The 24,807-nt window shown below is 49.3% G+C and overlaps 1 protein-coding gene across 1 annotated transcript in view; it reads right to left on the bottom strand.

The window, feature by feature from the left end:
- Positions 1–4: 4 nt before the first annotated feature.
- Positions 5–24,807, bottom strand: part of XNDC1N (XRCC1 N-terminal domain containing 1, N-terminal like) — a 39,563-nt gene continuing 14,760 nt past the window's right edge. Inside the window, 16 exon segments of the mRNA XM_045555576.1 lie at positions 5–497; positions 1,597–1,726; positions 2,487–2,565; positions 2,694–2,821; positions 3,365–3,557; positions 7,183–7,275; positions 8,829–8,991; positions 9,086–9,286; positions 12,057–12,231; positions 13,619–13,783; positions 14,720–14,926; positions 17,241–17,960; positions 18,946–18,991; positions 19,853–19,967; positions 21,073–21,200; positions 23,422–23,494. Coding sequence (XP_045411532.1) covers positions 112–497; positions 1,597–1,726; positions 2,487–2,565; positions 2,694–2,821; positions 3,365–3,557; positions 7,183–7,275; positions 8,829–8,991; positions 9,086–9,286; positions 12,057–12,231; positions 13,619–13,783; positions 14,720–14,926; positions 17,241–17,960; positions 18,946–18,991; positions 19,853–19,967; positions 21,073–21,200; positions 23,422–23,494 — 3,002 coding nt within the window. The 3' untranslated portion in view covers positions 5–111.

The following is a 24,807-nucleotide window of genomic DNA, read 5'->3' as shown; positions in this document are numbered from 1 at the left end:
AGACAGAAACTTTATTGAGGCAATAAAGCAGCATAGGTTCCTACTAAGTGACCCCCAGCCTCACCCATCTAGGCTGCTACACTCAGCAGCAGAAGGGACCCTTCTACTGCATCAGGACCCCCCGTTGGTCCCCAAATCCTCCTCCTGGGGCAGATCCCTATCCCCCTGTGCTTCCTGTTCCCTATGCACCAGCACAGGAGCTGGGGAGGAGGGGCCAGACTGCCCAGAAGCTGGAGCCCCTCCAGGGTCCTGTTGCCCAGTTTCTGAAGGTACCGGGGTCCCCACAATCCCTGGCACTGTCAGCTCTGGGGTCTCAGGGATGGGGGGGGCCAGGTTCTGGAAGCTGTTGCGTACTCGGGTGATATAGCGACTGAGGATGCTGGCACCGTCGGGAGGCCGGGGTGTCCCTCCGTCCACCAGAGTCCGCCGCATGCTGGCCACCTCACTTTGCAGTCGAGATACGGTCTTGGTCAGCTCTGTCAGTCTGTTGCCCAGGTCTGGAGGAGGTGGAGTATGGAGGGATCTTTCAGAAGATGAGCTTGCCCTGTATTTCTTCTACCCTGAACAGAACCCCAGAGGATGCCCTATCTGGGGTTCTTGAGGAAGAAGAACTAGAAGAAATGAGGGACTGGCTGATGGGCTAGGGGTCAGGTGGGTCGGCAGAATCTGGGGCAGATGAAACTGAGTTGGGAGGGGGTTTAGGAAATATAAAGAAGGAAAGTGTTGAGGGCCAGAAAAGGGATCAGGAGTCATTAGGAGATTCGTACATCTGCCCTTCTCAACCCTCTCCCCCCCATCTACACCCGGCCAGCTCATACCCATCCTTCAAGGCCCAGTTCAAATTCTGTCTCGTCTCCCTCCAACTTCTGCTACTCTATCCTTCTCCCTTTCCATGATCCTCACAAAATGATAGGCTCTTTTCTTCCTTCAGGCTCCCACTGCAATTTGTGTCTCTCTTAGCTAAGCACTTTCATTTTTTATTTTCTTATTTTTATTTTTAGAGACAGGGTCTTGCTCTGTTGCCCAGGCTGGAGTGCAGTGGCACGATCAAAGCTCACTGCAGCCTTGAACTCCTGGGCTTAAGCAGTCCTCACTCCTCAGCCTCCCAAAGTGCTGGAATTACAGACGCAAACCACCATGCCAGCCAAGCACTTTCTGCCTACCATGATAGTTTCTCTTCCTCAGCAGACTGAAAGCTCACTATGTGTCCCTGATCTACACGATGTCCCCTCCCTCCAGACAGGGCCTGGAACAAAGGAGGCCACAGCACTGAACGTTGGTGGAATGAGTGAATAAATAAGTGAACACGTGAATGAATGAATAATGAATTGAGTGAGTGAGTGAATGAGAGAATAAGTGAACACAAGAATGAAGGCAGGAATGAGTGATTAAATGAAACGAGTGGAATAAATGCCTGAATGGGTCAGAGGGTGATTGAGTGCAAGGGACCACATTGTGCAGGTTGTCCTTTTAAGGGCAGAGTAGGATGGGGCCACATAAATGCAGGCTGAATGAGGGTGTGAGTCTGGGTGTGGGACATTTATGCCAGCTGAGCGAGGAACAGGAATGGGGAAAACTTGGAGGTGGGCAACTAACCTTTCCTACGCGTCTCCTCGAACTCGCGCCGGGCAGTCTCTATGTAGCGCTGTACCAGAGCCTTGATGACACGAAGGCGGTAGGATCCACGCTCTCCCTCCCCAGGCCCTGCCCCTGCCCCGGGATTGGCCTGGAATGGGAAGACGGGGGTGGGAGAGATTCTCCACCCCCAGCCTTCCTGCAGTCACTGCCCCCACCCCCACCTGCCAGGCAATAAAGGCCCAGGGCAAAGTCTGTGAAGACTGTTGTGTCCCTGAAGGCCACAGGCCTAGACCCTGGTCTGCCCCCTTCACAGAGTAGTCCAGGAGGCAGAAGGACAGCTGGGGAAGGGCCGACTGTGGACCGGGGTGGGGTGAGGGCTGGGAGATGGAGTGCGGGGAGAACCCCCCACAAATCTGGCAGTGACGCTGGTCTGAATTAGGCAGGGGCTCTCACGCCAAGCCAGACTGGGTTGGGGAGCAGATATTAAGGGCTCAGAGAGCTCCTGGATGCCCCACCTCCTCTCTCAGGCCACTGTCAGCCTCTAATTTCCCAGTCTGTGGGACTTTACCCGTGGCTTCTTAACATGTTTTTTGTTTGTTTGTTTTAATATTCAACCACATCTTGGTCCAGTTTAGGGCAAAAAGGTCTGTCCAGAGCTTAGCGGATATTTGCAGCTTGGGAGGAGTGTGGCAAGGACTTCTGTTTAAGCTGTGTGACGCAGGGTTGGAAATTTAGGAAACGACCAGAGGGAGGGGGAAGCCACAGAGAGAGTGGGAATTGGAAACAGGCTCCTGGGGAGCACACCTGGAGAGACAGAAAGGCCGGGATGCGCACACAAACGCACAGTAGAGACAGTGCGGTTGAAGGCCTGCGGGGAGGGAGACCGACAACGCAGATGAAGTACTCACGAAGGCCGGGATCGGGGGATAGTCTGGCCTCTTGGTTTTGCAGCAGGAGCAGCAACAGCAAGTGAACTGGAAAATCCTCCTGAGAGAGTTCGATGGTGGGAAGAGGTTGGTTAGAGGACAGGGCGTAAGGAAATGGGGGCAGCAGCTGGGTGGTGTGCGTGGGCTGGGTGCTTGTGGGGCCGGGAGTAGGAGATCTGAGGTCGTCACCTGAGAAGGTAGAAGACAGCCTTGGGAGAGGGCAGGATGTTGAAGGGCACAGGCAGGGTCAGGCCCTCTCGGAAGTAGGACAAGTAGAGCTTGGAGCGAGCAAACTTCCACTCCACATCGGCATCATCCTGGGGGCCAGGAGGTGGGGGCTGTGCAAGGGCCACCCTGGCACCTGGCCCTCCCGCCCACTCGCCTGCCTCTCCTCCCCAGTCCTCACATCGTTTATTCTCTAGCCCCAACCTCTTCCTTTTCCCCCTGCTTATCTCCATCCTGGTCTGTCACCCACGTCTCCCTGCGTGCCTCCTCTCATCCTGCCCTACCCTCCTTACCTGTCATCTTCTGACATCCAGTTCCTGCCCAGGCTGTTCTCCCACCGTCCACTCCCATCCTCTCCCTTCCCTCTCCCTCTCCTGCTCCCGCCTGCTTTTCTACAGCACACTTCTCCCCTACCCCTGCAGTGGAAAGAGCACTAGACTTGGTGTCTGGAGGAACTATTAATAATAGCATTACTAAGACCCTCATTTTACAGAGGAAAACTTGCCCGCAGCTACAAAACGAGACAGTAGTGGAGGCAGAGAAGGAACCCAAGTGTCTTTGCTCCTGGCACCCTCTTCTTCTCCATCCCTTTCTCCCTTCTTCTCCCTGTGCTAAGCTGCCCTCAGTTCATGCACCTCAATCTTCTGGAAGGAGTTGGTGATCATGGCGATGAGCATGTTGAGCAGCACAATAACCATGACGATGGTGAAGATGCCATAGAGGGCCCGGCCCACGAATTCAGGCACCAGAAACTGAGGCATGTCTACCACGCTGTGCTCCTCCATGCCAAACATGGTCCAGAACAGAAACTGGAATGTCTCGTTGAAACTGGCATGCCGGCCAGGTAAAGAACAGGAAATGAGGGGTGAAAGAGGAGCCCGAGCTCTGCCCAGACGTTCCTCCTCACCCTCCAGGACCCAGCCACGGGCCTTCTGCTTCCATGAAGCCCTTTGGACCCTCCCAGCCCATACAGACACTGTCCACTTCTGAGCTCCAAATTTTATTCTTCCATCAACCAATATTAATATTTACTGAGCACATAGTAGTGTCATAGGTGCTAAGGATATGTCAGTGACAAGATGAGCACAGTCCTTGTCTTCAAGGACCTTATATTCTGGGGAGGGGGAGGGGTGAGATGGACACTTGTACCAACACTTCACCACTGTGGACCCTGCTATGCCATCATTTGAATACTCGCTGTGCAGAGCAGCATAGGATGTTACGACCTCGTCTGGGGTTGGGGAAAGCCTCTTTGAGACGCATTCAAGCTGAGCTCTGAAGGATGGTGGGAATCAACACATGAGAGGGCAGGAAGTGTGGAAATGAGTGTTCCCCAAGGGGGTGTGGAGCGTGGTGGCATTTCAGAAACTTGAGAGAAAGCCAGCATGGCTGGTCCCAGAGGGCAGAGGAGAGAGAGGCTTGTGAGAGGTACAAACCAGACCATGCAGGACCTTGTATCAATATAAAAACAAAGGTCCTTACCATGGCCTATGGGCAAGAGGAAGCTATGAAGCATTCTTAGCAGAGGGGTGATGCCTGTTTACATTTGAAAAGATCATATTGGCCTGGTGTGGTGGCTCAGGCCTATATAACCGTAGTACTTTCAGAGGCCAGGGTGGGAGGATCACTTCAGGCCAGGAGTTCAAGAACAACCTGAGCAAAAGTGAGACCTTGTCTCTACAAAAAATAGAAAATTTAGCTGGGTGTAGTGGCACACACCTATAGTCCCAGCTATTCAGGGGAGGATCACTTGAGCCCAGGCATTGGAGGTTACAGTGAGCTATGATGACACCACTGCACTCCAGACAGGGCAACAGAGTGAGACCTTGTCTCAAAAAAAAAAAAAAAATCATGTTGTCTGCTGTGAGTAGAATGGAAGGGAAGCAGGTGAGAGAGTGGAGGCATGGAGACCACTTAAGAAACTATTGCATGGCGGGGTGAGAGAGGATGGTGGTTTGGAGCACACTGGAAGCAACTCCTGTGCTACCTCTTCCAGGAAGCCCTTCCTGAACTCCCTTCCCTACCCCCAGCGAATGTGTGTGTCAGTTTCTCATGGACCTGATCACATTTTCTTTCCTGTTATATTTATTTGTGAATCTGTCTTATTCCCTCCATCTCAGCGCCAGTTCAGGCATAGATTCCTGCCACCTTACACTGGTCCCTGGCCTCAGTTCTTCTCTTGTTATTCTGTCCCCCACACTGCATGCAGGGTGTTCTTTCTAAATGCTAATCTGACCTCATCTGCTGTACCTCTGCTTGTCAACCTTTAAACGCTCCTAACTAACCTCAGTCCAGATGTCTACCATACAACCTACCTAGGAATTTTAGCACAAATAGTTTTGACTTAATTAGCTGTCACCCATGAATGAACAGCCTGGGAGGGCTCAGCATTCCCTTGCCACTGTGGAGTGATGCCACCAGCACCCATGAAGCAGGCTAGAATGAGTAGTTACTGTCCCTGGCACTAAGATTCACGGTGAGCTTACGCAGTTCCTTTACACTGATAGTCTGAAGCCAGTCTATGAACAGGAATTCTTTGTAAGAACCACGAGGAAGCCTGGACCAACATCCACAGGCCCAAGTGTGGATCCTTTAGTGTCATCAGTAAAACTGTCACACAGTTGCACTCATGAAGCATTTCTGATGGGGCAACTGCTTGGGAGGCCACCTGGAGCATCCTGGCCTGCTGGAAAAAACCAAGCTTCTCAGCAAGACCTTTGTGAGCTCCATGACCTGGCCCCAACTACCCTCTCTCGTCCCCTCTCATAGAATTCTCTCCATGTGCCAACCATGGAAGACATTTTGCTATTCTCCAGACGTACCTCCCTGCATTGGTACATGCCCCCTTTCTGCCCAGAATGCCCTGCACCTTCTCTGAAGTCCATACCCTTCCAGGTGGAGTCAGATTCTCCCTTCCCTGTGAAGCCTTCCCTGATAATCCAAGACAGGAAGGGGCTTCCTCTTCTGGGCACCCTCGACATAAACCCTCCTTTGTCCTAGCACTCATTATCCCAAATTGAGCTTATTTGTGCACATGGCTATCTTCTCCCTGAGAATGGGTCTGGTTCATTTCTCCTGTCTGTGCTTCCCGTGCCAGGGACAGGACCTACTAAAAGAAGATGTCAGTAAACGGGTATGAACTCAATGATGGCAAAAAACCTACAATGACTGAATGACTAAGAAAGTGGGTGAATTTTAAAAGTGAGTGAATGAATCAATAAACAATGAATGAGTGAATAAACAAATACAAGAATTATTGGCCACATTTAGGAAGAGCTGAGCACCAAATAGAATAATGACCATACTGGATTATTATAGTTTAAAATATCTTTTTGAGTCCATAGTGCTATTTGAACAAGAAGGTAGGTGAAAGCACTTCTTTATAGAAGAATGCCAGCTAATAAGCATAGAAAAATGCAGGAGTAGAAAATCACCATCTTGAAACCACCACTGTAATAACTGATTCAGGCAAAAATCATCTATGGATGCTGAAGCCACTTGGTAAAGGGTTGCAAGGGAGCAGTTTAGTCACAGAGTCTGAACATCTCTCCCTGTTACTAAATGGGCTTCCCTATACCTGTTCAGTGGAGGTCTGCTTGTCCAGTGGGCCGAGCTGACATGTGCGTCCTGATGTGATGCAGTGGAAAGTACACATGCTCGACGAGGCTGTGTTCTTGCCAAGAGTGCTTCACTTGAAATCTAATCATGACGCAATAGATAAATCGCAACTGTGCAATGTAACTTAATCTACATTCTTCAAAAAAGTTCATTTGTCATGCAAGGCAAAGAAAGGTAGAAGGGGTGTTCTAGATTCAAAAAAATACTGAAGAGATATGACAAAAATATATAATGCATAATCCTAGATTGGACATCAGATTTTAAAAACTAGAAAGAATTTTTACTGGCGGGGGAGCAATTGGGGAAATTTGAATAAGGGCTGTATAGTAAAATATTACAGTATCAATGTTAAATTTTTTGAGTGTGATAGGGCTTTTATGGTTATGTTCTTAGGAGACATCTTGAACTATTTAGGGGTGAAATATTGTGATATTTGCAGCTTGCCCTTTTTTTTTTTTTGCCTCCAAGGATAAGCATCAAAGCAACTTATTTTAAATGTTTCACAGGGGAAAAAAAGAATAAAGAGAGCAGTAGATCAAGCAAATGTGGCAAAAAGTTAACAACTGGTGAAGCTAGGTGAAGGGTATATGGGCATCCACTGTACTTTTAACTTTTTCATAGGATTGATATTTTACAGAATAAAAAGTTTGGGGAGAAAATAAGTGAATAAATGAATGCGTAAATGAACAGATGAATGAATGACAGAACAAATCAATAAGGGAGTGAGCAAACAAGAGAATTAATTGAGTGAATAAATGAAGGAAGAGATCACTGTGGCTCCAAGCTGCAAGGTCCCAGACTCCCCACCTGCCCATCTGCCTCCGCCCCAGCATACTTGCCCAGCCGCTCTGTCTCCTGGTAGGGCACATAAATGTTGTTGAGGCCACAGAGGAAGGCGGTCAGGATGATCATGAGGATGAACATGAACCTGGCGAGGGTGGGATGTGGAAGGGTCAGAGCAGCTCTCCACCCTGGGAGAAGTCAGGCTTTGAAAAGAGGGATGGGGGTGATGGCCTCCCTGGTTCTACTCGACAAGTATTCAATTTGGTTATAATTAAGCATAGAGAAATTAGGGAGTGGGATATGAAAAGGGATTTAAAGTAGTGCCAAGTAAGGCCGGGCGCGGTGGCTCACACCTGTAATCCTAGCACTCTGGGAGGCCGAGGCGGGTGGATCACTCGAGGTCAGGAGTTCGAGACCAGCCTGAGCAAGAGCGAGACCCCGTCTCTACTGAAAATAGAAAGAAATTATCTGGCCAACTAAAAATATATATAGAAAAAAGTAGCCGGGCATGGTGGCGCATGCCTGTAGTCCCAGCTACTTGGGAGGCTGAGGCAGTAGGATCGCTTAAGCCCAGGAGTTTGAGGTTGCTGTGAGCTAGGCTGACACCACGGCACTCACTCTAGCCTGGGCAACACAGCGAGACTCTGTCTCAAAAAAAAAAAAAAAAACTAAAGTAGTGCCAAGCAGATGCTTTCCTTTAAGAATAATGGGTACTGAATCCAGGCCGTCAAAGCTGGGGATGGACCAGTCTACAGGGAAGAATTGCAATACTGAGATCATACAGGGATGGCTGGAGTCAGAGAGTCCCATGTGGCAGGAGTTACCACCAGAAGAGTTAAAGCCACATGTGAGAATGAGTCAGCCTGTGGCAGGGAGGGCTAGAAGAATCCTGGGGTGGGGTGGGAGGTTCTCCCCCAAGCTAAACTGGGCTGAAGCTATTAAGAAACATAACTAGGGCTTTTCCCACCAAGGGCACCGACTCTAGTCCTGCCTCAGGCAGGGGATTCCCAGGGGAGCAGGCTCTGATTGGGGTGAGAGCCAGGTTTGGCTGCACATGATTAGGTGATCAGCACCAAGAAGACCCAATAATGGTTTTGCTTTTTTTGTTTTGTTTTTTCAGTTGCCTGGCTAATTTTTTCTATTTTTAGTAGAGACAGTAGCTTTTGGTCAGGCTAGTCTTGAACTCCTGAGCTCAAGTGATCCTCCCGCCTCAGCCTCCAAGAGTGCTAGGATTACAGGCATGAGCCACCATGCCCGGCCAACCAGATAATGTTGTATGTAGAGCAGTTGTAGAGTGGGAAGGATCCAAAGGGACCCCCGAGTCCAATGCCTTGGCTTTCCTTAGAGATGAGAAAACCGAGGCCCAGAGAGGGATCACAGAGACAGCAACAGAACTGGGACTGGAACTCTCAACCAAGGGCTCTTTCTGCTCTTAGTGGTTTGTAATCTTTTCTTGGGTCATGGGCCTCTTTGAGAATTAGGTGAAAGTTGTAGACCTGCTCTGCAGAGAAATGTACGTTTACATTTACACTCCAACTTTTGCCTACAGTTTCAGGGGTTCAGAGGTCCCTGGAGCCTGTGCCTCTGGAGGAATGCAGTTCCAGAACCCCTGTGTTACAGCAGCGCTGGGGAGTTTCAGAAGGAGGCTGAGTGGAGTCTACCAGGGAGGAGCGTGCTCTGAGCAGGGACGGTACGCACCGCATCATGTCGTCGATCATCTTGCCAATGGAAATCTGCAGAGTGCCCAGTGACTCGTGGGCCGGCAGAATGTAGGCCAGGCGGGTGAAGCTGAGCATGCTGGTGACAGCGAAGAGCACCTCGGCCAAGAACTGGGGATCCTCGGTGCGCCACTCACTTCGCTCTGTGCAGGGTGGAATGGGGGCTGCGGCTGACAGCCCAGAGCCAAGAAAGAAGAGAAACTGGGAGGTTCAAGGCCAAGTCAGGGGGACACTCACCAGCTGTGGTGAAATACTGGCAGGCAGCCCCATTGGAGGCAACCCGGCAGTGCATGTGGGCAAGGCCAGCCAGGAGGAGGCGCAGTGCGAAGGCCGCCAGGTACAGGGACAGGATGACCACATCCAGGAAGTTCCACCAGTCCAGGAGGTAGCTGCGCAGGCCCTCGATCCACACTTCCTTGCACTCAAACCACAGGAAGCCTGAAGGGGGGTGGCAGGGGCCAGGACAGGGTGAGGTGGAACTGTCCTCCCCCATCTACATCAGAGCTAGCTTATGGTGCAGGGCAGATCCTAGGAATGAGGGTGGGGAGCTAAAACATCACGAGGGTGAAGTCAATGAAACATAAACATTTAATCGCTTTGGGCTGAAGTGATCTTATGTAAATATGAACAAGACGCTTTGCTGAAGCAGACTTATTTCTGGTGTGATCTGTACCAATGGTCACAGCTGACACTCAGAAACCGAGTAATGCTGGGAGAGGCTATTTTCTGGGGAGGGGATGATTTAAATCAGTTTCTCCCTGCCTTCCACAAAATAAATATTGGGCAAGTATTTAACGAAAATTGATTTGAAGGGGCTCCAAATTATCAGCCTGGTCAGGGTGCCCATGTGTCAGTGAGGCCCAGCACCAGACCTGAGGATGGGGGTCTTGGGAGCTGGACCCCATTAGCCAGGCGATCCTGCCACATCATACCCTTTTCCATTCCCGGGATACAGTTGTGTGCTTTTTCACTCACTGTCCATCCTCTCTGCCTAGAATGCCCTTCCACAGCCTTTGGTAGCCCCCTCACCTTTGTGGCCCAGGTCACATCTTACCTCCTCCATGAAGCTTTCCCCAACCAGGTGGAGTGAGTTGCTCCCTGTTCTGTGTTCTCACGGTTTCCTGTTCCTGTCTCTGTGACGCCATCACTATGGGTGCCGTGGGCTACCTCTCCATCGGTCTGTCTCCACCCTACCTGCCCCTGAACCTGGAGTCCCTCTAGGGTTGGGACCATGTCCAATTAATCTCTTTGTCCCCAGTGCCCAGAACAAATTAAACAAATATTTATTAAGCTCCTCCCATGTGCTGGTGAGATCCTGTGGTGAACAAGACATAGTCCCTGCCCTCCCAGGGTTTATAATGTAGTGAAGGACACAGGCAAGTAACCAAGTAGGTACGACACGATGTGGTCAATGCTACGATTGAACAGCAGGGGAACAGAGGGACTGTTATGAGGGTGTTTAGGAAAGGATCCTCACTCTGCTTTGAGGGCCAGGAAAGCTTCTTGAAGAAAATGGTGTGTGGTGTTTAAGCTGAGACCTGAAGGAAGGGTAGGAGCCAGCCAGAGGAAGGGGCAATGTGGGAAGGGGCAGCGTGGGAAGGGGTGAGTGCTCTAGGAAAAGTGAATGAGTAGGCCGTGGCGTGGTGGTGCGCACCTGTAGTCCCAGCTGCTCAGGAGGTAGAGGTGGGAAGATCCCTTGAGCCCAGTTCAAGACTAGCCTGGGCAGCAAAGCATGATTCTGTCTCAAAAAAAAAAAAAAAAAAAACACACACACAAATGTGCAAAGGCCCGGAGCCTGGAGACAAGGGTGAATATAATATGGTCAGGAACCCAAATCAGTGCTGTGTGGCAGGAAAGTATCTTGTGAGGGTGGGGTGCATGCTCAGTGTGTGTTGAATGGATGGCTGGAACCATATTTAACTTATCCATATATTCTCAGGGCTTTGCTCACAATAGAGCATCAGCAAACATTTATTGCATGAATAAATTAGTTTTGTGTCACGTGTTTATAGGACTTTTCTTCCCCCACAGGCAGGAACTGTATTGGTTTCGTCTCAACTCAGCACAGGTCAATAAACATTGAGTAAATAATAGGATGAGAAACTTTCCCTCTTGGGCTGCTCTTGTTTTCTTTCCCTAAAGTTTCTGGGCCCAGTTTCCTTTCTGACATCGCTGACGAGCTTGGTACAGGGTAGAGTAGTGGACTTGGTAGACAGGTGGCTTGGGAGTTTGCTAACTAAGCCAGAGCTAAATGAGGGGAGGACAGCCAAGAAAAGGGCCACCAGTCCAGCCTACTGAGCTGACCAGCCAGAGGCTGGGTGGAGCTCTGGGGATTCTTGTCAACTGTATTTGCTGAATTGTTTGAGAATACTTGATTCTGCTGTAGAAGAAAAGAAAACTAATGGAATGAATGAAACTTAGGCATTATGTGTAAATAAGTTAGTTACCTGGGTGATATGTTGAACAAATAAATAGAGCATATGTGTGTGACATACATGGGAAGGAGTGGATAGACACTAAATATTCGTGATATATGAGGCATGTAAATAAGCATGAGGCATATGAGGCCGTCAGTATTCATCAGATCTTAAATCTGCTACCTACTGGTGACACCCAGTCTGGCCCCACATGTCCTCTACCCAGAGAATGCACGTAAAATCCATGGTTGCTCATCATGATAGTTGGTAAGCTACAGCTGTGGCCAGACATACTTGCCATTGTGTTTCCTTCATAGATCAAGTCTTGGGCCCAGGCACCTTCCTTCTGTTGCACCCACTACTCAAACCTCAACTCTGGTCCTCTTAACAGCACCATCATAATGATACCATTTATGGATTTAACCACACTGTATGATTTGAGAATTTTAATTTGATCTATGAGCCTTTCTGTTCCATGACCTCCAGAATAGCTTGTCTTATAGTGTGCTTGCAGGCTACCATTACACCACCTGGTACTGTGGACCAGTGTCTTATTTGTGAGATAGGAACCTCCGGAGTGGGTAGGAACTGATGCCAAGGAGAGAGAAGAATGAGGTCCTTGCTCAGGGATTCTACCACAGGGCGAGGTCCCTGATGCGGGGGAAGGGGCTGGTTGTATGTTTAGAGACATCTGCAGAAGCAGGGTCCCTCCCATTGGGGTGCTTATTGTGAAGAACAGTGCTGGGGCCCCTAAGGGAGACTGCCACAAATAAAGGGTCCCACACATTTACCTGTGACCCAAACCATGTGCAGAGAAGTCTCCCAGACACTCTGGCTGCGGCCACGGAAGGTGCTTAGCTGCGTCTCCATGACCAGGGACTCTCCCAGCAGGAAGATGAGGAACCACAGATAGGAGGCTGAGTGCAGCAGGAACTTCAGCACCGGGATCTTGAGCAGGCGGCCCAGCTTTGGGGGAGGGAGGGAGAGCACGGCTCAGTCCTGTGCAGTCTCTCCCTCCAGGGAGCCCATCTGGACTGCTCAGCCCACATGTGACTCCCTTTTCTCAGACTGACTCACTCACTCTGCAGACATTTATTGAGAATGTAGTATATATGAGACTATATATCTGTTGTCTCCTTCACCACCATAGGAGGTAGGCATTATTATTCCCATTTCTTTCAGGAACTGAGGATCACAGAGGCAAAGTAACTTTCCCTTGGAGGTCCCTCTTCAAACTTAACTGTATTAAAAAATAAATTCATCATCTTCTATCCCATCTTGCTCCTCCTCCTCCTGTGTCCACATCTCATAAAATGACCCAGTCATCTGGGCCAGGAACCTGGGAGGCATCTCTCCATGCTGTGTCTCTCATACCCTGTGACAGTCACCCTAACTCCTACCCAGCCCCAAATCTACCTTTCACACTCCCAGCTGAAGGAGCTTTCTAAAACACAGAACTGGTGGGGGCACTCGCCTCATTAATCCTACAGTCGCTTGTGTCTTCACACGGCTCCTAGGGCTCTGTGAGATCGGGCCTCTGCCCGCTTCTCTACCACTCATTGTTTAATTCCTTTCAGATTCTCCAATGCTTTACATTCTCTCTCCCTAGGACTTCACACATGCTGTTCCTGCTTCCTGGAACACTCCTCTCCTTATCTCTCGCCTGTTGACAGGAACAGGGCTTGTTCTTCAATACATTCCCAATACCAGGCACAAGGCCTGGCTCACAGAGATGAGAGCTTGCTCTGTTGCCCAGGCTGGAGTGCAGTGGCACAATCATAGCTCACTGCAGCCTTGAATTCCTAGGCTTAAGGGATCCTCCCGCCTCAGCCTCCCAAGTAGCTGAGACTACAGATGCTCACCACCACACCTGGCTAATTTAAAAAAAGATGTTTGCAGAGATGGGGTCTCATTGTGTTGCCCAGGGTGGGCTTGAACTCCTGACCTAAAGTGATCTTCCCGCCTCATCCTCCCAAGTCTCTGGGATTTCAGGCATGAGCCACCGTGCCCAGCTTCAAGGAAATATTTTAAGGCCTCCCAAATAATTTGTAGGTGGGGTGGGATTTTCTTTAGGAGAGTATATATGGCTGTCAATAGGATTCAGGTTTTGGAGGCAGAGGGACCTCAGTTTAAATCCTGGCACTGCTATTTACCGTGTAGCCTTGACAAAAAGGAGCACTGTGTCTCAGATTCCTCCTGTATAAAATAAGTGTAATGCCTGCCTTCCAGGGCCACCCCAAGTTACTTAAGGGGAACATTCACGAAATTATATTCACAAAGTGCCCAGTCCAGGGCCTGGCATAAAACAAGTGCTCAGTAAGTGATCAGTTATCATTAATCTTATTCTTTGTACCCGGGACTTGGGCGCCAGCCAGTAGCCAAGGCAGAGGAAGGGCATGGTGAGGAAGATGAGGAAGGCAACAAAGAGCTTCCAGATGGTGGTGCTTCCACGCCAGCCGGCCAGGTTCCCGCACCAGATGGAGGACAGAACTTGCTGGCAGATGGGGTGTGCTACAAACTAAGCAGAGAGGGAGCATGAGCAGGGCTGGGAGGGAAGGGGAACATAGGGTGCATAGCCCTTACTTCCCTGCCACTGAGATTGAACCACTCCTCTTTTCTCCCTGTATCAGCTAGCCCAGAAGAAAGGCAGCTCACCTGTCACGTGATCACGGGCAAACCGCCCCCCCCCCCCACCCCCCGGCCTTGGTGTATGAAGGAGGAAGCTGAACTCAAAGATTTTCCTGGACTCTGGATCCCACAGTTTTGAATCTAAGTCAGGCAGTGGTGGGTAGAACTGGGTACCCAAGACCCAGAACCCCCAGGGTTCCTTGCCTTCTTAGAGATGGTCTTGAGGAGGGGAGAAGGGGGAAAGTGGGGTTTGCTGTGTTGGGGGCAGGGTCAGGGGGGCCATTATGAAGGAATGCTTTTGGTTAAGCTCCTGGTGGGCCAGGGTATCTGAGGGTGGACAAGAGTGAGGCGCAAGGGCTGAAGGAGGCTAGAAAGGAAGCTGGCTGTAGCCCAGGTGGGAGGGTGTCCAATGAGACAGGGAATAATTGAACCACCTGATATTTAAGCCCTGAGAGATCTAGTCTAATCTTGCTTTATAGAGTGGGATACTAAAGTCTAACAACAGAAAAAGACTAGACCAAAGTAACTCAGCAGGCCAGAGGCAAAGCTGAGTCTAAGACCCAGACGTCCTGGTCTGAAGGTGGGTTCCTGGTGGGTAATGGGTTTTCCCAGGGTTGGGGAAAAGTTCGGGGCTTAGATAGAAGGTAAGAAGGGAGGGTTGGGGACCCACAGGGTCAAGGGCCTAGATAGAAGGGTGCTCAGAATCAGGGTCTAAGAGGGTCCCCAGAGCAGGAAAGGAGTTGCGTAGGGTTAGGATGGGCGATACCTGGAGGTGGCAGGGCAAGGGATCAGGGCAGGAAGGGGGAGATGGTAGGGCCCAGCTGACCCGCTTTTGGTTGTAGTTGACGGCTAGTCGCAGCCGCGCCAGGTTGGGGATGCCTTCTTCAAAGGCCTGCCCGAGGCCCTCAGCCTCAGTCTCGCTGTCCTCTCCCAGGTCGTTGAGCACCGCAGTGACCTCGCTCTGGTTCCGGCACATGCCCAGCAGCTCAAAGCCATAGTCCTGGCTCAGCGACTCCAGGGCAATGTATTCAGGCTACAGGAAAGCAGGTGCCTGTGTGCCTACCACCATTAAATCAGGCCACGCCCCCCCAATAATGGTCCTGGCCACCTCTGTCCTGCCCTTGCACCAACACTTCCTACATCTGGTGTCACGGGGTCATTATTTCTTCCCTCTCTGCCACCTCACCTATCCTTGCTATAATGAGGTACCTCCTGTGTCACTTTGCTTATCTGGTGCTATCGCTACCTTTCACTAAGTCACTTCAACCCAAACCCCTCTGTCATCTTCTCCTATCCCTTGTACTTCCCTTTTCTAGTCCCTATTTCCTGTCCCACTTTTACTCCTACTGCTTATGCCTTTCATGTGCTCAATTAATCTTTTTGAGCACCCACCCTAGATGAGAACCTGTGCTGGCAATTTCAGGAGATGCAGAAATGAATAAGACAGTTCCTGACTCCACTTTGTCAATCCTGTGCTCAGTTCTGCTTGGGGCCCTTACCCCAGAGAATCCCGGCTAGGCTTTCAGGAGGCTAGGTCTGAGTCCCAGCACTGTCCCTCACTCAGGTGGTGTCACATTGGGCAAGGTTCTTCCCCCTTCCAGGCCTGAGCTTCCCTGCTGTAAAGTGGGGGTGATAATTCTGCTATGCCTCCCTCTCGGGCAGCTGTGAGAATGGAGGGAAGGTCCTTCGGAAAGGAGTGCCCTTTCCTGCTGGCTGTGCAGTGGGGGCAGCATGCTCTTCCCCGGCTCTCAGGGCACAGGCCATTCATTCTTCCTTAGGCCTCTGTTTTGATATCCCTGTTGGTTCCCCCCACCTAATGGTAATCTTGAGGATGGGGACTAAGTCTGTCTTGACACACAGGAGAGGTCAGTGGATGAGTGATGGACGAACTGGACTGGTGGTATCCAAGGCCCCTGGCTAGTCCCTGCCTCCAAGCTCCACTTCATGCATTCTCAGCCCTTCCTGCACAGGGTCACCTCACACTCATCACCACGTATAGTTCTGGTACCTAAGAGCCTTTGCTTGGACTGCAGCCACACCTCAGCTACCTCCCTGCTCCTCTTCGCTTGTGTTAAACCACCCACTTCTGTAGCTAAACTTAATGCTGCTTCTTCCAAGGAATCTTCCCTGAACACAACAGCTGTAGCTTTCCTGACCTCTGTTTTCTGGGCTTTGGAAACCCTGTTAGTACCATCCATAGGGGCACTGAATGAGGTTGAGTATCCTGGGAGTGTCTTGCCCCCTTCTCTCTGCCCTCTCCCTGCTTACGATCACAAGCTTGAGAGCCCCAACATACAATGGTCTAGGTGGGAACACATAGCAGGTGCTCAGAAGAGACTTACTCTACTGAACATCATCTCCAAGTCTGTCCAGCTGCGATTCTTTCTTTCTTTTTTTTCTTTTTTTGAGAGACAGGGTCTTGCTCTGTCACCCAGGCTGGAGTACAGTGGTGCTATTATAGCTCACTGTAACCTCAAGCTCCTGGGTTCATGTGCTCCTCCTGTCTCAGCCTCCTGAGTAGCTGGGACTATGGTTGCACACCACCATGCCTGAGTAATTTTTCAAATTTTTGGAAAAGACACTCTTTTTATTTTTTATTTTTTTGAGACACAGTCTCACTCTGTTGCCCGGGCTAGAGTACTGTGGCGTCAAGCTCACAGAAACCTCAAACTCTGGGGCTTAAGCAATCCTTCTGCCTCAGCCTCCCGAGTAGCAGGGACTACAGGCATGCGCCACCATGCCCGGCTAATTTTTTTCTATATATATAATTTTAGCTGTCCAGATCATTTCTTTCTATTTTTAGTAGAGACATCTTGCTCTTGCTCAGGCTGGTCTTGAACTCCTGAGCTCAAACGATCCACCCGCCTCGGCCTCCCAGAGTGCTAGGATTACAGGCGTGAGCCACCGTGCCCGGCCTGGAAAAGACAGTCTTGCTATGTTGCTCAGGCTGGTCTTGAACTCCTGGCCTCAAGCAGTGTTCCCACCTTGGCCTCCCAAAGGGCTGAGATTACAGGTGTGAGCCACCACACCTGCCCAGCTTTTCTGTTTATCTATGTTCTCTCTCCTCCCTCAGACAGACCCAGGGCTCACCTAGGGTGGGGTTGTGCCCTCCTCATAAGACCAGGTGCCTCTAGAGTGACTGCTCTCTGCTATTAGAATGAAATCCCCTCAGAGTGGGATTCTGTAACTCCTTGTCATCAAAACAGAGATTTCTTAGAACAGAGACTGGGCCTCATCCTCTTTCTGTTGCTTCCTACTTCCCAGAACACCCAGCATAGCCCCAACCATGCTCCAACAGAGCAACAAATGCAGGGCAGCAAGGGCAGGGGGAAGGATGAGAAACCGACCTTAAACTCAGGTTCCTTGCGTGCAAGGCGCCTGAGCTCGCGGCTGAGCTGGAAGGCAGCCAGCATTGCATCCTCACTGGCTAGCGAGAGGTGGGCCCTGCTGGCAATGCCACGGTAGGTGTTGATGCGGGACAGGGAGAACTTCAGCAGGTCATAGCGGCGGGCGTTGCTGCACTCAAGGCAGGCACAGGAGACTGGGTGGGGCCGGGCAATGGTGTGGCCCTGGTCCATGAGCAGCTGTGCGATCTCATACAAGTCCTTCTGGCAGGCCAGGGTGAGTGGAGTGACACCGGGTGCAAAGCGGGAACCATCAATCGATGAGTCAAAGAAAGCCAATGAGAAAGACCTAGTGTCTACTTTGCGACCCTTCTCCCGTTCCAGCCGGGCCAGTAGGCGACGCACTGCTGCTGGCTGGTTTGTGTCCACCGCCACTAGCAGGGCCTCATGGATCTGTCGGAAGTCAAACTTGACATTGGCCAACAGCACATCAGTGATGGCCTCGTGGCCCAGGCGGATGGCCAGGTTGAGAGCTTCCCTCCAGGAGCGGTCCTCAGCCTCCTCCACATTCCGCAGGGGCCCGCCTGACCCGCTGCTCGTGGCCTCACCCCCTGATTCCAGCAGCTGCTGCACGAGACCCAGTCGGCCCTCCTGGATGGCACCCAGGAGTGGAGGTGGGAACTTGAGCTTTTTGTTCACGATTTCAGTCCAGTTAGGCTGTGGCTGGATGAAGGAGTGGAGAGGTGGAACCTTGAGTTTCCAACTTCCTTCGTTTTGGGGCCTCCCTCACCCTTTTGCTTCTAGCCCTAACCCTCTGTACCCAGGCACCATTATATTTTTCCTTGTCCCAAACACATATTGGCAGAAATTGTCTTATTCACCATTTTATTGCGTAGATTCTCAGGTTAGGAAAGTGCCAGGACTGGGTGTGACTGGGAGCTCCTTCCTCAGCTCTCCTACCCTCACAAGAACCCGCACACATGGTGGTGGGGCCACGTGTGGGTGTCCTGAGAAAGGGTAGGTTAGAGCAGGTGGCGGGCTGCACAGGGAGCCTAACCCCACATGCCGGCACAAAGGGTCCGTCCAGGACCAGCGCCCATCTTGCTGACTTCATCTCCCAGCGCTCATCCCTCTGAAAGTCCCAGAGCCTCTGCGAAGGGCAGGTCCAGACATGCCCACACAGGAGGGTCTTTGAACTGGGCCTTCCCCAGCCCCCTCAGCGCTGACCAGGACTCCAGGAGGATCCCAACGTGCTCCTCTTCCACCAAGCCCCCAGCTTTGCCCTCCGCTGCCTTGGAGGGCACTTCTGCCCCTCACCACTGCCTTGTCCTTCTTCTCTGCCAGGCCCAGCCCCATCCTCACTGCTCTTCTCTTCTGGGCCCAGGCTCAGGGCTCCAGGGGTTCTTTTCCCACCCAGAGATGTCTACCAGCTGCGTGGCAGCTAGGATGCCCCTGCCACCCCTCTGGGCCAATCTACTGTTTTATTCATAGCTAGAAATGGGCCCAAGATGGGGCAAGGTAAGGGAGTAGAAGGCCTCTTACCGTGAGGGGGTCCATGGCTGCGCCCACCTATGCTGGCAGGGACCGACAGACTGAATTCCTGCTGTCTGCTCCCCTGACTGCGCCCAGCATTCTCTTTCTTACACACTCAAAACCCCGCCCTGGGCCCTCCTTTTGCAGGACCAGCTGCTCCCCCTCTGCCCTGTACCCTGGGGACCAGGGGAACTTATGTTAGTGCCACACAAAGAAATCTTCTGGGAAAGGGGAGAGAGGCATATTTGCTCAAAGAAGGTGGGAATAGAATTTGGAATGTCACAGCTTGAAGGGACTTTGAGATCCTCTGGTCCAGCTACCTCAATGTGCAGATGGGAAACAGGATTTGCCTAAGATTCCACAGCTAAGCCTAGAACCATTCCTTAGTCATTAACCCATCAGTTCCCTATAATAGCTCTGTGTATGGGAGGATGGGGGATTTTTCTGTCTCAGTTAGTGAAGGGTAATTCTGGGCCCCAAGATAAATAACTTGTTTAAAGTCACAGAGCAGCACCATTACCTGACTATACCTGGGAAAGGAACCCACAAAGGATACTAAGAGTTAAGTTCACAGGATGCTGGATGTCAGTCTCATGCTCAAAACCCACTCTCACATTCCCAGTACACCAAAGGATCTACCTGTCAGGCAATGTTTTTCCTTTCACTGGGCCTCAGTTTTCCTTTCAGGAAAATGGTCACAAGGATGTGTATCACTCGTACACAGGAAGATGTTCTGCATAGTGTCCCAAGCACAGAAGTTCCAAGGGGGAAAAGAACAGAGCTGTCCTCAGGAGAACTGGATGCCATGGTCACAGAAGCCTTGACAACTGGGCATGGGAAATCAGGCTGGGTGCAGAGGTGCCCTCAGGCAGAGTCCTGAGGGAATGAGTGGAGGGAAAGGAGGAAGGCTTGGCCTCATCAGCCCTTCTGAACTATCAAGAGATCCACTCCTCAGTCTTAGTCACACAAGGTGGGGGCCCAAACCACAGGACCTCATGGCTCATGCCTGAGGGACCTCCCCACACACGCTGGCATGTTCTTCTACTTCTCTTGCTGAGAACTGCAACTGGCAGATAGGGCACTGGACCCAGGAAATGGGTGGAGAACTTTCTGGGGAAGACAGGGACGAATATGGCAATGAGGAGGTCTCTCCACAAGTGGCAGCGTGCAGGGGAAGACTCTCAATGCTGAAGAAGCCTAGGGGAGAGAAGGAGGTAAACAAAACTGAGCCTGCTCCCAGGCAGGATCCCACCCCAAGAACTCTGAAGGGTATTTCTGCTGCCAAAATGCAGCTATTTTTGCAGGAAATTTACCATGGTTGAATATTTCACACCTGAGAGACACTGTGATGTATCCATCAAACATTTATTGAGTGTTTGTTATGTGCCTAACAGTATGCTGGGAGCTGAGGGTTACAAACCCAGGCTTGTCCTTATGGAATGTGGAGTTCCCTGGTAAAGATAAACTATGAACACAAATAACAGTGATACAAAGCAGAGGTGAGAAAAGCTAAGCCCAAGGGAATCAGAGAATGCTGCAGAAGCTCAGTCAGGAGAGATTATCTGGGTAGATCAGAGAAGACTTGGCAAAGAAGTACCATTTGAACAGAGACTTAAAGAGTAAGTAGAGTTTGGGGCCAGGCGCAGTGGCTCATGCCTGTAACCCTAGCACTCTGGGAGGCTGAGGTGGGTGGATCACTCGAGGTCAGGAGTTTGAGACCAGCCTGAGTGAGACCCCATCTCTACTAAAAATAGAAAGAAATTATCTGGACAACTAAAAATATATATAGAAAAAATTAGCCGGGCATGGTGGTGCATGGCTGTAGTCCCAGCTACTTGAGAGGCTGAGGCAGTAGGATCGCTTAAGCCCTGGAGTTTGAGGTTGCTGTGAGCTAGGCTGACGCCACGGCACTCACTCTAGCCTGGGCAACAGAGTGAGACTCTGTCTCAAAAAAAAAAAAAAAAAAAAAGAGTAAGTAGAGTTTGGACATGGAGGAAGAAGTTATGAAGGAAACTCTAGGCCCTCTCCGATGGTGTTTTATATTATTTGGTTTCATGCTTATCCTTAGGGCAGGCCCCGTGTCCCTCCCTCAGCTCAGCAAACACAATGAGCAGGGGCTCAATATAGACTTGTCTTGAATTACACTTGACTAAAAGCATAGTTACATACCCGGGAGCTGTGGAGATCACAGAGACTAGGAGTCCAAATCCAAATGCTCTTGGCAGTACCCCCAGATGTCCCATTCCTCCCTCAAGGAATGCCTGGTTGCCCCATAACAGCTCCCTGTGCCCAAGCATCTTACCAGCACAGATGGGGCACTGGCCACTATACTGGCCACCACTGCTTTGGGCCCGGGGTCGGTGGTGTTTTCTTTGCCATGTCCTTGCTGTCCCCCTCCTGTCTGGCTGAGAGTTAGAGTTGGATGGAGGCCTGTGAGAAAGAACAGTTAAAGACCAGCTATGAGTAGGAGGCTGTAAAGGCTGAAGGAGCCTAGAATCAGGGCAAAAATAAATAGAATAGTTGATATGTACCTAGAAACCCTGGATTGGCGTCCTGGTTTTCCCATTTGATATACAAGACTTGAGGGAAGCCATTTAACTCTTGAACATCTGAGAACAGAGCCTCAGGTTTTTTATTTTTATTAAAATATTAATATAATGCACATACCATGAAATTCTCCCTTTTAAAGTGTACAGTCAGTGGTTTTAGTATATTCACAAGGTTGTATAACCACAACTATCTCATCTAGAACATTTTTATTACCCCTAAAAGAAACCCTGAACCCATCAGCAGTCACTCCTCTTTCCTCTGACCCAGACACTGGTAATCTCTAATCTACTTTCTGTTTCTATGTATTTCCCTATTCTGGACATTCCATATAAGTGAGATCATACAATATGTGGTCTTTTGTGACTGACTTTTTATACTTAGCATAATGTTCTTAAGGTTCATCCATGCTGTAACAGGTGTCAGTACTATATTCCTTTTATATGGCTGAATAATATTCCATGGTTCAGGTATACCACATTTTGTTTAACCATTCATCAGTTGATAAACACTTGGCTATTATGAATAATGCTGCTATGAATGTTTGTTTATAAGTCTTTTTTTGTGAACACCTGTTATAAATTCTTTGGGGTATTTACCTAGGAGTAGAATTGCTGGGTCATATGATTACTCTGTGTTTAGGTTTTTGAGGAACTGCCAAACTGTTTTCCAAGGCAGCTGCACTATTTAACATTCCCACTGGCAATGTATGAGGGTTCCAATTTCTCCATATCTTTGCCAACACTTGTTATTGTCCATCTTTTTGATTATAGCCATCCTAGTGCGAGTGAAGTGATCACTGTGGTTTCGATTTGCATTTCCCTAATGACTAACCATATTGAGCATCTATTTTTTTTTATTTTGGAGACGGGATCTTGTTCTGTTGCCTAGGCTACAGTGTAGTGGTATCATCATAGCTCACAGTAACCTCAAACTCCTGAGCTCACATGATTCTCCTATCTCAGCTTCTGGAGTAGGTGGGACTATAGGTGTGCCTCACCACGCCCATGAAATTTTTTTTTTTCTTCATTTTTTTGTAGAGATGAGGTCTTGCTATTGCCTACGCTGGTTTCGAACTCTTGACTTCAAGAAATCCTCTTATCTCAGCCTCCCAAAGTGCTGGGATTACAGGGGTGAGCTATCACATCCGGCTTGAGCATCTTTTTATGTGCTTATTGGCCATTTGCATATATTCCTTGGAGACAACTCTATTCAGATCCTTTGTCCATTTTTAAAATTAGGTTATCTTTTTATTGTTGACTTGTAAAGGTTCTTTATGTAGTCCAGATGTAAGAACCGTATTAAATATATGATATGTAAATATTTTCTCCCATATTTTATGGGTTGTCTTTTTACTTTCTTAAAAGTATCCTTTGAAGCTAAAAATATTTAATGTTGATGAAGTCCACAAGATGCAGTGTACTCATCTCCAGATTCTGGTTCACTACAGGCTGCCTCCTTGCCTAGAGCCAAACCTGACAACATGTGGACAAGGGTACCTTTTCTCCACTACCCTTACGTGCAGACACTAAGAGATCAAGACTCAGACACAAGGATACTCTCTGACCTAACTGAAGCCAAGAGCAGGGAGCCTGATGCAGTGGGTCGTGCCTATAGTTCCAGCTTCTTGGGAGGTTGAGATAGGATGATCATTTGAGACCAGCCTCAGAGACATAGTGAAACCCTATCTCTTAAAAAAAAAAAAAAAAAAAGAGGCTGGCACAATGGCTCATGACAATAATCTCAGTGTTTTGGGAGGCCAAGGTGGGAGGATCATTTGAGGCCAGTATTTTGAGACCAGTCTGGGAAATATAGTGAGACCCCTCCCCCCACCTCTATAAAAAATAGAAAAATTAGCCAGGTGTGGTGGTGTGTGCCTGTTGTCCTAGCTACTCGGGAGGCTGAGGTGGGAGGAACGCTTAAACCTGGGAGTTTGAGGCTGTAGTGAGCTGTGATGAAGCCATTGCACTCTAGCCCAGGTGAGACAGCAAGACCCTGTCTCAAAAAATTAAAAAAAAATGAGTGGGGGAGGAAGGAAGGACAGTCACATAAGGGCAGTAAGGTTTGGGGAGGTGATTTGGGTCTTTCATGTTGACCTACTTACCTTTGGTCATGCACTTTCTGTCTTTTCATCCTGCCCACATCGTTCTTGGAGTTTTGCTCCTCTGCTCTGGGCTCTGTGTTAGAAATGCTCATTAAATCCAGCTCATTAACAAAAGGGCCTTCATGTATTTCATTCTGTTAAGAATATTCTTTCTACCCTCTTTGCCTTGCTAATTCTTTCTTACTCTGCAAGCCTTAGATGAAATGATATTAATAATTTCTATGAGGCCATTCCATTATGCTTTTCCTTGAAAGTACTTACCACAGTTTTAAGTTTTAAATTTATTTGTGTGACATGGGCATGTGTTTTTCCATCAGGGTAGGAGCATTGCTATTTTATTTACTGTGGTATCCCTGGCACATAGCACAGCGCCTGGCACATAAGAGATGTTCAGTAAATATCTATCAAATGAGTGCTAATAAAAAAAAACCACCATCTGTCTATTTATTCAGAATTTATGAAACACTTTGTACAGCATTTAATATATTTCAAAGTGCCTTCATAGCTCCAGTGCCCAGGCTGTAATAATGCCCCAGAATGATTAAGTTCCCTTCTGTGCTCCTTCTCTTAAAATGAGACAGCTTTCCTTAAGTGGCAGACAGCTTCTGAAATGGTTGTTGCCTCCTGGTGTTCATGCCTCCCCTTGAGTGTGGGCTGGACTTGGTAACTTGTTTCTAAGGAACAGAATCTGGTAAAAGTGATAGGATGGCATTTTTGTGACTAGGTTACAAAAGGCTGTGACTTCTGTCTTGCTAGTGCTCTTGCTCTCTCTTTCGCTGGCAAGCTTCCTTGCTCTCTTGTTTGCTCATTCTGATGAAACAAGCTGCCATACCATGTGATGCTCCATGGAGACTCTCTCGTGGCAAAGGAGCTGAGGGAAGCCTCAGTCCAACTGTCATGGGGAACTGCATCTCACCAACAACCAGGTGACTGAGCTAGGAAGCAGATCCTTTCTGGTTGAGTCTTGAGGTGACTGCAGCCTTATGACAGACCCAGAGCCAGAGGACCCAGCTAAGCCATGCCTGGATTTCTAACCATCACAAACTTTAAGATAATACATGTTGTTTTAAGCTACCAAGTTTTGGGGCAAGTTATTATGCTATAAGAAATAACCAATATGCCCTAGTTTTGTAATGAAATGATATACTCATTATTTCACTATTTTGTTTAGTCCTTTGAAATGCAGACAAACCTTTTCCTTTTTAAAAATTTTCCTAATAAAACAATGAACCATCCTGTTCTCTTAACTTTTCAATGAAAACCCTACTGTTTTCCTCTCTCTTACTGTCTAGAATAATAAAAAGAATAAGAGCTGTAGGGTTCAAATCCTGGCTCTGCCTCTTATAGCTGTGTGACTCAGAAAATTTAACCTCCCTGAACCTCAGA

Source organism: Lemur catta, chromosome 7, assembly GCF_020740605.2.
Source record: "Lemur catta isolate mLemCat1 chromosome 7, mLemCat1.pri, whole genome shotgun sequence".
Classification (NCBI taxonomy): domain Eukaryota; kingdom Metazoa; phylum Chordata; class Mammalia; order Primates; family Lemuridae; genus Lemur; species Lemur catta.
Note: the sequence above shows the minus strand (reverse complement) of the source record. Positions and strands in the feature narration are given on the sequence as shown.